This window comes from Thalassophryne amazonica, chromosome 20, assembly GCF_902500255.1.
Source record: "Thalassophryne amazonica chromosome 20, fThaAma1.1, whole genome shotgun sequence".
NCBI classification, from domain to species: domain Eukaryota; kingdom Metazoa; phylum Chordata; class Actinopteri; order Batrachoidiformes; family Batrachoididae; genus Thalassophryne; species Thalassophryne amazonica.
The window spans coordinates 15,158,896-15,173,024 of record NC_047122.1 but is presented as its reverse complement, the minus strand read 5'-3'; the positions used below and the strand labels follow the sequence as shown (position 1 = coordinate 15,173,024).

At 40.6% G+C, this 14,129-nt stretch overlaps 1 protein-coding gene across 3 annotated transcripts in view; it reads left to right on the top strand.

Annotated features, from left to right (window-relative positions):
- The window catches only part of ak2 (adenylate kinase 2), a 35,492-nt gene that overhangs the window by 12,658 nt on the left and 8,705 nt on the right, over positions 1-14,129 (top strand). The window contains exons 5-6 of one of the 3 annotated variants that reach the window (XR_004558061.1): positions 7,616-7,688; positions 12,594-12,899. Coding sequence is in view for 2 of the 3 variants with exons in the window: in XM_034160625.1 (XP_034016516.1) it covers positions 7,616-7,688; positions 12,594-12,839 (319 nt within the window). In the remaining variant the exon portion in view is untranslated. Of the gene's footprint in view, positions 1-7,615; positions 7,689-12,593; positions 13,314-14,129 lie in introns of those variants that run through there. The other 2 variants (XM_034160626.1, XM_034160625.1) reach the window with 2 other exon arrangements.

Below are 14,129 nucleotides of genomic sequence, written 5' to 3'. Positions count from 1 at the left end.
AACCAGGAAGCAAACAAAACTCTCGTGCATTGGAAGCGCTTCTTGGCAACGGCACTTGCGAGGCCGCTATACCCATGAAAATAGTCGACTAACGTAAAATGGGTATTCTGGAAGTTTAGTCATTGATGTGAAATGGTGATTACACGGCTAATGTTGTGCGTCTAAACATAGTTGACTAAGTAAGTTTAGTAGACTAAAAGATTAGACCACTTTACAACCCCAATTCCAATGAAGTTGGGATGTTGTGTCAATTGTAAATAAAAACAGAATACAGTGATTTGAACATCTTCTGCAATCTACGTATATTATAATAATAATAATTTATAATAATAATTTATTAATTTATATAGCGCCAAATCACAAGTAATCGCCTCAAGGCGCTTCACAAGCATTTAAAAGCAGAATAAAATGAAATAAAAATACAATAAAAAATGTAACCATAAAAAATTAAAAGAAGTAAAATAAATAAAATGTATAAAAAAAAAGACACACAATAAAATACTAATGCTAAAACAGGGATAAGAGATGTGTCTTCAACCTGGCTTTAAAAGTCTCCACTGAGTCCGACTGTCGTATTTGTGTAGGCAGATCATTCCACAGAGCTGGAGCACGGTGATAAAAAGCTCTGTAACCCGCTGACCTTTTCTTCACCCTCGGGACACACAATAGTTCTGCACCCTGTGAACGCAGAGCCCTTGCCGGCACATAGGACTCAACCAGGCCAGCCAGATAGGGGGGCGGCAGTCCGTGAACAATTTTATAGGCCAATAGTAATACCTTAAAATCCGATCTCAAGGAGACTGGAAGCCAGTGAAGGGATTCCAGAACCGGCGTAATATGATCAAACAGCAGCAGCATTTTGAACCAGCTGAAGACCCCTGATGCTGGACTGTGGTAAACCAGAAAACAAAGCATTACAATAGTTCAATCTAGAAGAGACAAACACATGAATCAGAGTCTCAGCATCAGCCATAGACAGGATGGGGGGAATCTTTGCTATATTTCTTAAATGAAAGAAAGCAGTCCTCGTAATGTCCCTAATGTGGAGGTCAAAGGACAACTTAGGATCAAAAATTACCCCAAGGTTCCTCACTTCAGTCACTGTCAGTATGATGTATAACACATGAACCTAGGCTAAGCGCCAGCTCATCAAATTGATGCCGATGTCTTGCTGGACCAAGAACCATCATTTCAGTCTTATCAGAGTTCAAAAGTAGAAAGTTGCTAGACATCCAACTTCTCACTGTTGCGAGACAGTCCTGTAAAGATTTTATGTGGACAGGATTTCCAGCAGATATCAGCATATACAACTGAGTATCATCAGCATAGCAATGAAAAGCAACCCCAAAATGCCGCAAAATGTTCCCAAGGGGTGCCATATACAGGGGAAAAAAAGCAGGGGACCCAGAACGGATCCCTGCAGAACCCCGAACTTCATGCCCAGAGGTAGTGTCGTTGCACAAAACACAGTGGGAACGACCAGGCAAATAAGACGTCAGCCACGCAAGAGCAATTCCAGTAATCCCGATACAGTTTTCTAGCCTATCAAGTAGAATATGATCAACTATGTCAAACGCAGCACTGAGATCCAACAACACCAATACTGTAGTAGTGAAACACCGCGTCTGCGAGCCCACAGACGACAGCCCCGGCGTAAAAACTCCACAGCCCGGCGAGAGGCAGCAGCAGGAAGCTGCGGCAAAAACGGGCATAGCTTTAACGGTGCCGATTCGGTCATCGGAGAGGACAGTCCAGGAACAACAGGATGAATCCAGCAGCCTCTCGTGCACCGCGTGCGCTCCCACCACAAAGACAAGATATTTAATGTTCAAACTGATAAACTTTGTGTGCAAATATTTGCTCATTTTGAAATGGATGTCTGCAAAACGTTTCAAAAAAGCTGGGACAGTGGCAACAAAAGACTGGGAAAGTTGATGAATGCTCAAAGAACACCTGTTTGGAACTTTACACAGGTGAACAGGTTAATTGGAAACAGCTGAGTGTCATGATTGGGTATAAAAGGCCATTAACAAGCAAAGATGGGGTGAGGATCACCACTTTGTGAACAACTGCATGAAGAACAATTTTTCTCAACATTCAGTTGCAAGGACTTTAAGGATTCCATCATCTAAAGTCCATACTATAATCAAAAAATTCAGAGAATCTGGAGATCTTTCTACACGTAAGCAGCAAGGCGGAAAACCAACATTGAATGACCGTGACCCTTGATTCCTCAGGTGGCACTGCATTAAAAACTGACATCATTGTGTAAAGGATCTTACCGCGTGGCCTCAGGAACACTTCAGAAAGCCATTCTGTTAACACAGTTCGTCGTTACATCTACAAGTGCAAGATAAAACTCTACCATGCAAAGCGAAAGCCATACATCAACAACATCCAGAAACGCCGCCGCCTTCTCTGGGCCAGAGCTTATTTGAAATGGACATACGCAAAGTGGAAAAGTGTGCTGTGGTCTGATGAGTCTAAAACCTAGAAGACAGCACAATGGAAATACTCTGGCTAAAAATAGAAAACCCAAAACATAAACCAGACTTCATAGGATGCTACTGCGGACCACAAGAGACATGCTATAAGGATGAGGTGGAAAGGCAGTACGCCATAATCAGAACACAAATCCAATGCTACAAACAGGAAGGAAATGTACTACTAGCAGGAGACATCAATGCAAAACTGGAAATTAGAGCAGGACAATACAAACAAAAAGAAAGTACAAATGGGAGAATCCTAAAAAAACCTACTAAAAGAAGCAGACTGCAAGGCAATTAACCTCAAATCTGAAACAGGCCTGTGGACAAGAGAGAACAGACACAATGATGAAAAATCTGTAACAGACTACATAATAGCATGTGACGAAATGGAACAAAGAACAACAAGAGTAGAAGTTGATGAAGCAGGAACCCTCAGACCCAAAAGTAAACATGGGGAGTCAGATCACAACACGATAGCAGCTTGCATCCAAATACCAGAGACCAGCAGAAGAACAAAAAGAATTAAAAGATGGAACCTAGAAAATGAAGAAGGTTGGAAGGAATACAACAAAGTATTGTCCAAAAAATTACAAATAAAAAACCTACTGAATACAAAGAATATGAAACAGTAATAAAGGAAGCCGTAAAAGAGACAATAGGACAGAGAACAATAAGCATAAACCAACAGAAAAGAAGAAAAGACCCAGAAACAAAAGGCCTGCGGGAGAAAGTGAGAGAGAAAAGGAAAATTTTCCAGAAGGCCAGCAAAGAGGAAAAAAAGGAAGCTCTAGAGAGCTACTACGAGGCACAAAGGAAATTAAGAAAGGCAACGGATGAAAAATATAAAAAGTCCAAGAGAACCTGAACAAAATTATTACCAGCAGAGACCCAAGAAATGAGATATGGAAAATGAGGAAAAAGTTAGCCAAGAAGGGACAGGCAGAATACAACTACATCACAGAGGACAATAGAGAAATCACTGATGAGGAAGAAATCAAATCCCACATAGCAAACTACTACGAGGACCTATACCGAGCAAGAGAAGGTAAACCGGACTATGAGGCATGGACCAATAAAATATCGGCAGAGGTTGAGAAAGTTACAAACCAACTAAGACCGCAAAACATACCAAAAATAGACCTCGAAGAGATGCTGCGGGTAAAGAGGAAACTAAAACGGAAAAAGGCAATGGGACCAGACAACATACCAAACGAAATATTCATAAATGCAACAAATGGCACTATGAAAATATATTGTACAATGTTTAATCAAACGGCACATACAAACAAAATCCCTGATGAAATGAGGAACGGCCACATTGTAAGTATATACAAAGGTAAAGGAAAAAAAAGGCAAATGTGCCAATGAAAGGGGAATTACCCTCAGCAGCAACATAGGGAAATTTTATGAAAGAATCCTACATCATAGAATAAAACCCCTGATACAAATTAGTGAACTACAGGGAGGTGGTAAGGAAAACATAGGAACTGCAGACCACAACCAACCAAGATACATAACGTTCCTGGATGTGACCAAAGCATATGATAAAGCCTGGGCAGATGCTCTGATGTACACGCGCTACAAAAATGGACTAAGAGATCAAATATGGCTAAAAATAAAGGAGCTCAACGAAAACCTGAAAGCCTCAATAATGACCAGATATGGACTTACAAGACAAATACAGATCAAAGACAGCAGTAGACAAGGAGGAGTCCTGTCAGTCATAATGTACGCACTACTAATAGACGAAATAGGCAAAGAGATCCTGAATAGCAACCTTGGAATAGAGACAGGTACAGGGAAAATAGGATGCCTACTATGGATGGACGACATAGCCCTCATAGCAGAGACGGCCAAGGAAATGCAAATAATGCTAAATATAACAAATGATCTGGCAAATAGGTACCACATAGAATTTGGGGAAGAAAAAAGTAAAGTTATGACGATAGGGAAACCAAAAGATGATAGATTTCTACATAGGACCCAAAAAACTGGAAAAATGTGTAAATTACAAATACCTAGGGAAAATAATCAACAATAACAACAACCAAGCTGACCAAATAGAAGAAGCAAAAAAGAAAGCAGAAGGAGCCTTACAAACCATCCTACAAATAGCAGGAAGTCCGGACCTAAGAGGAATAGAGATGAGTTATCTGACAACTAGTGGAATCATGCATAATCCCAATAATTGTGTATGCAGGAGAGTCAGTGGAAACAACAAAAAAGGAGGGGAAAATGAGGAACCAAATCTTGGACAATATATTAAAACGGCTCCTAATACTACCAACAACACTGAGAGAAATCATGTATTCGGAAACAGGGCTCTGGGATATAGACCATATAATAAAAAAAAACAAGATCAACTTCCAAAAAAGGATAAATACAGTAGGATCAGACCTAATGAAAAGAATAATCAACAACAGTAGTAAACCATGGAAAAGGGAAGTCAACAGGATTAAGGAAAAACTGCAGATAACGGATCAAACAAGCAAAGGAGATATAAAAAGGAAAATAGGCGAACAGCTAAAGAAGAATATCAAAGAACAAGGAGAGATCAAATCAAAGGTAGAACATTACATTGAAAACATAAAAACGTTGGAAGTAGGAAAAAGGAAACCATACCTGGACAAACTAAACAGGATGGAAGCACATAGCATCATGATGGCAAGAACAAGAATGCTAGCAGTAAAATGCAACTATAGGAATAAATATGCCAATGTATCCTGTAGGTTCTGCAATGCTGAGGAGGAAACTCAAAAACAAATACTAGAGGAATGCCAGCAAGTCAATAGGCAAGAATGCCCGAAAGTAACAACGGAGGATATCTTTGACGAAGATACAACCAAATTAAGAGAAACTGCAAAAGCTCTTACACGGATCGAGGAAAAGCTAAAACACTAATGTGCTGCTCCCCCCTCAGAACGGTAGGGGAGCCCCCAGCAGACCTGGAAACGCACACACGAGAAGAAGAAGAAGAGTCCACACTTCACATTGTTTTTGGAAATCATGGACATCTTGTCCTCCGGACGAAACAGGATGAGGACCATCCAGATTACCAGCGCAAAGTTTAAAAGCCAACATCTGTGATGGTATGGGAGTGTGTTAGCACACCCCCATACCCCCACTGTGATGGCACCATCAATGCTGAAAGGTACATCCAGGTTTTGGAGCAACACATGCTGTCATCCAAGCAACGTCTTTTTCAGGGACGTCCCTGCTTATTTCAGTAAGATAATGCCAAGCCACATTTTGCACGTGCTACAACAGCGTGGCTTTGTAGTAAAAGAGTGCAGGTACTAGACTGGCTTATTGAGTGTTGTTAGAAGGAAAGGTGATGTAACACAGTGGTAAAGATACCACTGTCCCAGCTTTTTTGAAACGTGTTGCAGGCATCCATTTCAAAATGAGAAAATATTTGCACAAAAACAATAAAGTTTATCAGTTTGAACATTAAATATCTTGTCTTTGTGGTGTATTCATTGAATATAGGTTGAAGAGGATTTGCAAATTGTTGTATTCTGTTTTTATTTACATTTTACACAACGTCCTAACTTGATTGGAATTGGGATTGTATGAAACCTAGCCCTGGAGCTGGTCTCCAGAAGCTGGACCGTGGCTGCATTGTATCAAACTTTATTTAGGATGGTTAAATGTAGAGTAGAAATGTTGCTGTTTATATCAATTTATGTACAATGACAGTACAGGCTCCTCTTTTTTTTTTTTTACATACAGGCAGTATGGCAAATCTGTCTGAAGTAAGCAGTTCTCAAAAATGTGGTGACTGGGCAAGGAGACGACTAGTGAGGGAAGCCACCAAGATATCCACGATAACTGGATTTCTCTGGATGCAATTTGGGAAACATGGAATAGTGCAGTTTTTGGATTTTCCATCACCAGATACAAGTAGTGCAGGACATGTACATGGATAGTGTGACAGTGAGATGTGCAGTAGGAATAACAGACTCATTCAAGGTACAGGTGGGATTATACCAAGGATTAGCTGTGAGTCCTTTCTTGTTTGCAGTGGTGATGAACAGGTTGACTGTTGAGATCAGACAGGGGTCTCCATGGACTATGATGTTTGCAGATGACATTGTGATCTGTAGTGAGAGGAGAGAGCAGGTTGGGTTTAGCCTGGAGAGGTGGAGATATGCTCTGGAGAGCAGGGGAATGAAAGTCAGTAGGAGTAAGACTGAGTACATGTGTGTGAATGGGAGGGAGCCCAGTGGAATAGTGCGGTTACAAGGATTACAAGTGGTGAAAGTAGATGATATACTTGGGTCAACTGTCCAAAGTAATGGCAAGTTTGGTAGAGAGGTGAAGAAGAGAGAGCAGGCAGGGTGGAGTGGGTGGAGAAAGGTGGCAGGAGTGATTTATGAGCGGAGAATATCTGCAAGAGTGAAGGGGAAAGTTTACAAGACAGTAGTGAGACCAGGTATGTTGTACGACTTAGAGGCGGTGGCACTAACAAAAAGACAGGAGGCAGAGCTGAAGATGTTCCAGTTCTCTTTGGGAGTGATGGGAATGGACAGGATTCGGAATGAACATATCAGAGGGACAGCTCAGGTGGAACAGTTTGGAGACAAAGTCAGAGAGGCGAGATTGAGATGGTTTGGACATGTGCAGAGGAGGGACCCAGGGTATATAGGGAGAAGTATGCTGAGGATGGAGCCACCAGGCAGGAGGAGAAGAGGGAGGCCAAAGAGGAGGTTTATGGATGTGCTGAGGGAGGACATGCAGGTGGTTAGAGTGAAAAGTGGAAGATACACAGGACAGGGTGAGATGGAAACGAGTGATCTGCTGTGGCGATCCTTAACAGGAGCAGCTGAAAGAAGAAGAAGCAGCAGCGGCAGCACAGTTTCTGTCCTCTTTCTTCACAATAACTGGATGCAGAGAGCTGTCTTTCAGCTAGCAGGGGTCCTTTGTGAGGAGTAGGTGGTGGAAAGTGTCTGCTGTCACATCAAATCAAGCAGGATAAAAGCAGTCTGTGGGATGTAGAAAGGACAGCGAAGTCCTTCGTCATTGTGGCTGTCAGAACTCCCTGTCCTCCTCCTCTCTTGCTTAAATTTTTTTCCTGTCCTTGTGCTGTGCTTCACCTATTCACCATGTTCCCTTCTTTTCTCCAGACTCATTCATCAACCAAGTGGTCGCTCCTACCATGAGGAGTTCAACCCACCTAAAGAGCCCATGAAAGATGACGTAAGTTGACTCTGGTTTGTTTTTGGTCAGAAATGTTATTGTGATTCCTTTGACAACACCTGGTGACACTTTCTACTGCACAGGTGACTGGTTCAAGATTAATAAAAAATAAATCAAATAAAATTCTCTGTATGCCTGTGTTAAAATGGGAAAATTATGTATTTATTGAAAGCAAACAAAACTCAACATTGATGTACAGTCCCCAAACTGATGGTTACAAAAACTTGTGTTGACTTTGGAGTTCAACACAGTTAGTGCCCTGAATGTGGGATCGAGAATGTGACACTTCATGAGGTCAGTGTGAAGAAGATTAAAAAAATGCTGACCTAATTTTAAACTTTAATTGAAACTGATGAAACTGCATATTCAGGATGCACCTGGCTGATCAGTTATAATCTCTATTTTACAGTGTGAAAGTTTAATAAAGGTTCTGGTCACTGTAATTAAATGCAAAGTGCCATTTTGGCTTGAATGAGTTCTCCTCCCCAGAAAATGGTTGTGGAAATTACGGGGGTCACAGACTAGACTTCCATATATGCCAAATTCCATCCACTACAGCAGGTGGTGTAAATAACCCTTGAAAAGACTGTGTACCCCTTCAACTGCTGTTTGGTTACAGCCGATGGGAAAAGTCACAGTTTACACTCACGGTGCCGAATGTTGCATCTCTGCATTTTAACACCCAGAGATAAAGGTTTTCTGGAAACTACCAGAAATCTGGATTTTTACTCATGTGGTGAACGTTTCCGAGTTATTTTTGGTAGCATACGTCAGAATCCAATCAGTCAGTTCCACACCCAGACAGTTGGTGGCGGTAATGCGTCATGCTGTTTTGCAAGCCGCTAATAATCTCCAAAGAAGAAGGTTTATTTTGTTATGGTTTTGGCGACTGCACGGTTGTTCTCCTAATGGTTTACTTTGTTGTGGATATTAAAAGTTATGAGCTGCGTTTTTACTCCAGTAATCATACATTAAGTGGAGCTAACGGGTGAAACTTCCAGCTCCTAAAAATGCTAACAATGTTAGCATTCAGACACGAGTTTACCTCTGTCTGAGAGTCAAAACTACAAGTTTGAGTTTGAGCAACAGACAAAAATTTGTCTGAGGTGAATAATTGAAAATTATACGTGACGTTAGTGCCCTGCTGAATTTTATAAGCTAACGTTAGCCTTTTAGATGCAGGATGTTGAATCAATCAATGTTGAGCTGAGTGAACGTTTTATGTTCGTAAACTGTTCGACCTGTTTTTATTTTTACCAAATAAAGCTACAGTTTTTTTTTTAATTATTACTGCCACAAGAAAACTCAAGTTTAAATAACTTAGAATTTTTTTTAAACTATCAAGTAATCAAAGAAAATAGCATGGTGCTGTTTCATATTCTTTTTATTTTAAGAAATATATTTCTTGTCCTACATCAGAAACATTTACACATTTGCTGAATGAATCTACCAGACTTAAAAATGTACACATTACCTTTCATGCTGTTTTATTTGTCTAAAAATAATTGCCCAAGATTCCTTATAATGTTAATCAAGAAATTATCTCGACAACAACAGATCAGTTCTGGTTTTAATTTACAGGTGAACATCAAAGATTTCTAAAGAATCTTTTTTAAATTAAAACTATTTATGTTTTCTAATGTAAGAAAAGTTTTTTTTTAATTTCAAAATGTACAGTAATCAGAAATTAATCTTGAAGTAAAAACATTTGTAAGAATTTAAGGTGGCCAGGAATTTGAAAACGGAGATTATCAATAGCTCCAAAGATCCTGGCAAAACTAGGAAAACTCCGAAGTGAGTGACGGTGAAGTTGATGCATTAATGTGCCATAAATTCTCCTGTTGTTCCATTTGAATTGATGCTGAAAATTATTATTTTTGAGTTCTTTGAATTTTCATTTACTTTACTTGTGTACTTTTCTGAACCACAGTGCATGTTTTTTGATTAAAGACTGGTAGCACAATGCAAGTTGTGTGAAAAAACTGAGGTGGAACACTTAACCTGACCCAACAAAAAATTTATTTTTGTGGACATTTTTTTTTTGGTGGGTAAATAAACCTGAAAATGCACCAGAATGCATCTGAGATTTCAATTTTTGGGGGGGAGAACCCCCAGGCCCCCCACCAGGGGCTTCAGGCCTTTGGCCCTTGCCAAAAATTTTCAGTTTTTTTTTTCATGACCACTTTCAACACTGAACACCACAGTCACTTAATCTGTACTTTAGAGGTGAACCCAGTTAACTCGTGTATGCTTAACTCAAGTTTTGGCTTTTTTCATGGTTGATTTGTGGACCCTGAATATTTAGACTGAAATTTTGAAATGGATGTCTGCAAAAAGTTTCAAAAAAGCTGGGACAGTGGGTATAAAAGGAGCATCCCCAAAAGGCTCAGCCATTCACAAGCAAAGATGGGGTGAGGATCACCACTTTGTGAACAACTGCATGGAAAAAATAGTCCAACAGTTGAACAATTTTTCTCAACATTCAGTTGAAAGGACTTTAAGGATTCCATCATCTACAGTCCATACTATAATCAAAAAATTCAGAGAATCTGGAGATCTTTCTACACATAAGTGGCAAGGTGGAAAACCAACATTGAATGACCGTGACCCTTGATTCCTCAGGTGGCACTGCATTAAAAACTGACATCATTGTGTAAAGGATCTACCGCGTGGCCTCAGGAACACTTCAGAAAACCATTGTCAGTTAACACAGTTTTTCGCTACATCTACAAGTGCAAGTTAAAACTCTACCATGCAAAGCGAAAGCCATACATCAACAACATCCAGAAATGCTGCCTTCTCTGGGCCCGAGCTTATTTGAAATGGACAGACGCAAAGTGGAAAAGTGTGCTGTGGTCTGATGAGTCCACATTTCACATTGTTTTTGGAAATCCTCTGGATAAAACAGGATAAGGACCATCCAGGTTTTTACCAGCGCAAAGTTCAAAAGCCAGCATCTGTGATGGTATGGGGGTGTGTTAGTGCCCATGGCATGGGCAACTTACACATCTGTGATGGCACCATCAATGCTGAAAGGTACATCCAGGTTTTGGAGCAACACATGCTGTCATCCAAGCAACGTCTTTTTCAGGGACGTCCCTGTTTATTTCAGTAAGATAATGCCAAGCCACATTTTGCACGTGTTACAACAGCGTGGCTTTGTAGTAAAAGAGTGCAGGTACTAGACTGGCCTGTCTGCAGTCCAGACCTGTCGCCCATTGAAAATGTGTGGCGCATTATGAAGCGAAAAATACGACAACGGAGATCCCGGACTGTTGAACAACTGAAGTCGTACATCAAGCAAGAATGGGAAAGAATTCCACCTACAAAGCTTCAACAATTAGTGTCCTCAGTTCCCAAATACTTATTGAGTGTTAGAAGGAAAGGTGATGTACCACTGTCCCAGCTTTTTTGAAACGTGTTGCAGGCATCCATTTCAAAATGAGCAAATATTTGCACAAAAACAATAGGTTATCAGTTTGAACATTAAATATCTTGTCTTTGTGGTGTATTCATTGAATATAGGTTGAAGAGGATTTGCAAATCATTGTATTGTGTTTTTATTTACATTTTACACAATGTCCTATCTTGATTGGAATTGGGATTGTATGAAACCTAGCCCTGGAGCTGGTCTCCAGAAGCTGGATTGTATGTATTGTATCAAACTTTATTTAGGATGGTTAAATGCAGAGGAGAAATGTTGCTGTTTATATCCATTTATGTACAATGACAGTACAGGCTCCTCTTTGTTACATACAGGCAATATGGCAAATCTGTCTGAAGTAAACAGTTCTCAAAAATGTGGTGACAGGGCAAGGAGGCGACTAGTGTGGGAAGCCACCAAGATATCCACGATAACTGATGGAATTATAATTTTCTCTGGCTGCAATTTGGGAAACTGGGAATAGCGCAGTTTTTGGATTTTCCATCACCAGTAGTGCAGGACATGTACATGGATAGTGTGACAGTGAGATGTGCAGTAGGAATGACACTCATTCAAGGTACAGGTGGGATTACACCAAGGATCAGCTGTGAGTCCTTTCTTGTTTGAATATTTAGACTATTGTCTAAATAATAAATGGACTGCATTTATATAGTGTTTTTCCATCTGCATCAGAATCTCAAAGCACTTTACAATTATGCCTTGCATTCATCCATACACACTGTGTTGCCATGCAAGGTGCTCACTGCACACCTGGAGCAACTAGACGATTAAGGACCTTAGTGATTTTCCGGTCTGGCTGAGTTTTGCACTGAGGATTCTCTGGTCTGAAGCCCAATTCTTAACCACTAGACTACTGTATATATTTGGTCAACTTCATTGACTCACGGTTTCAGATAACTCAGTTTGATTTTGTGGACCCCAACTTGCGCGAGTTAACAAGGTTTGCCTGTATTAACAAGAACCATTAGAAGACCCAGCGTAAAACGGTCCCAAATAACATAACAATCAAAAGTATTTACATTTGTCTCAGGAGTACCTGCCTTGCTTTTTCTACGTGAACTGTACCAACTGCTGTTACATGTACAGAGCAGCTGCTGTTAACCCCCCGTTATTATATTTTAACCATGGACCAATGTTACATTTGCTCAGTGTGCTTTTACCATAATTTTCAAATAAAAGCAAAATAAAAAAAGAAAAGAAAAAAAAAACCCTGAAAGTCTTCCGAAAATATTTTTCCAAATAAGTCTTGACAAAGCGAGTCCTCTTGTAATCAGGACTGTCTTATATTCAGGACACTGTGGTCTTATGCCTAATGTAAAACTACACAGACACTCATTAATGTGCATACCTCAAGGCTCAGCATGTGCAGAATGTTTGCAGTTCTTTTAAAATTCATAATTTTGTGTGAAAACTTGATGGCATCTCATCCAGACCTTTTTCTCTCCCCCCTCTGCATGCAGCTGACGGGCGAGCCTCTCATCCGGCGCAGCGATGACAATGAGAAAACGCTGCTCTCCCGTCTGGCGACCTACCACCGGCAGACAGCTTTACTGGTGCAATACTACAGAGCCCAGGGAATTCACACGGCTGTTGATGCCTCCCAGAGCCCAAATGTTGTCTTTGCCTCCATTGTAGCCGCCTTCTCTGCTGCCACTGAAACCACCGCCCGTACCGCCGCCTGTAAAGACCAAGTGTTCTTCATTTGAACAAGATGTTTCTTCCTTCACGTGTCTCCTCCTGCTACATTCTCCTGTTTCTTCCTTAAGGTGTGGGATTATACAAGAGCTTATCAAGTGTCATCAGTCACCGGCAAAAAAACGCAACAGTCACTTTACAATAAATCAGTAACCATAAAGTAACCGCTGATCAGCTGCTTCTGCTGTACACCAGAATACAATCTGATGTAACGACAGAGCAAAATGTTAAAGTTTTTATAGAAAATTGGTTTCACAAATATCCACTTCTGTTGCCAGTTTGCCTTCACTTGATGGATTTGTTTTGCTCTTGTTTAATCAATAACTTTGCCCTATCGGCTTTCTCAGTCTCTCATTCTCATACTACTGTGGAAACGTTTGCCCCCCTTTCTGATTGTCCGTTTTTGCACATTTGTCCAAAGTGTGTCAGATGTTCATAAAGATTCTGGAGCAAAGAGTAGAATTCACAGTAAATAGGTTGTTAAATGATGGTTTTATTTATTGAAAATATGTTCTGTGTAGGGCAGCACGGTGGCTTAGTGGTTAGCACTGTTGCCTCACAGCGAGAAGGTCATGAGTTCAATTCCCGTGGCCTTTCTGTGTGGAGTTTGCATGTTCTCTCTGTGTTTGCGTGGGTTTCCTCCGGGTGCTCCGGTTTCCTCCCACATCCAAAGACATGCGGGTTAGGTGGATTGGGATCTTTAAATTGTCTGTAGGTGTGTGTGGGTATGTCTGTTTGTCTGTTTGTGGCCTTGCGACAGACTGGCGTCCTGTCCTGGGTGTATCCCGCCTCGCGCTCTATGGCTGCTGGGATAGGCTCCAGCCCCCCGCGACCCTTAAATGGACTAAGCGGTAGAAGATGAATGAATGTTCTGTGTAAAATAAGTAACATAAAGTAGATGAGACTCCACACCTACCCCTAAATGAGGAAACAAGTCCAGGGCAGGTTAAATCCTGGCCAAAACTAGTACCCATTTACAAATGCCACTTGTTGACTTGCTTCTGACGTCTGCCAAAGTTCAACTTTAATTTATCCAGAGAACGTTGTCCAAAGCATCGAGATGTTTTTAGAGTAATGAGACTCGAGCTTTTATGTTTTTCAACTTGCAGCTTATTGATAGTAACATAATTTTAGGGATATTTTTAAGCTTACATTTAAAAAAAAAATAACCCCTTTGTTTTGCACAGGCTGTCTTTGTTTGGTAGATTAAGTTTTGTTTGAACATCTCTGACCACTAAGACAAATATTGTAAAATGGGAAATGATAAAGGGGGTAAAACCGACAGGTGGTGTTGGTGGTTC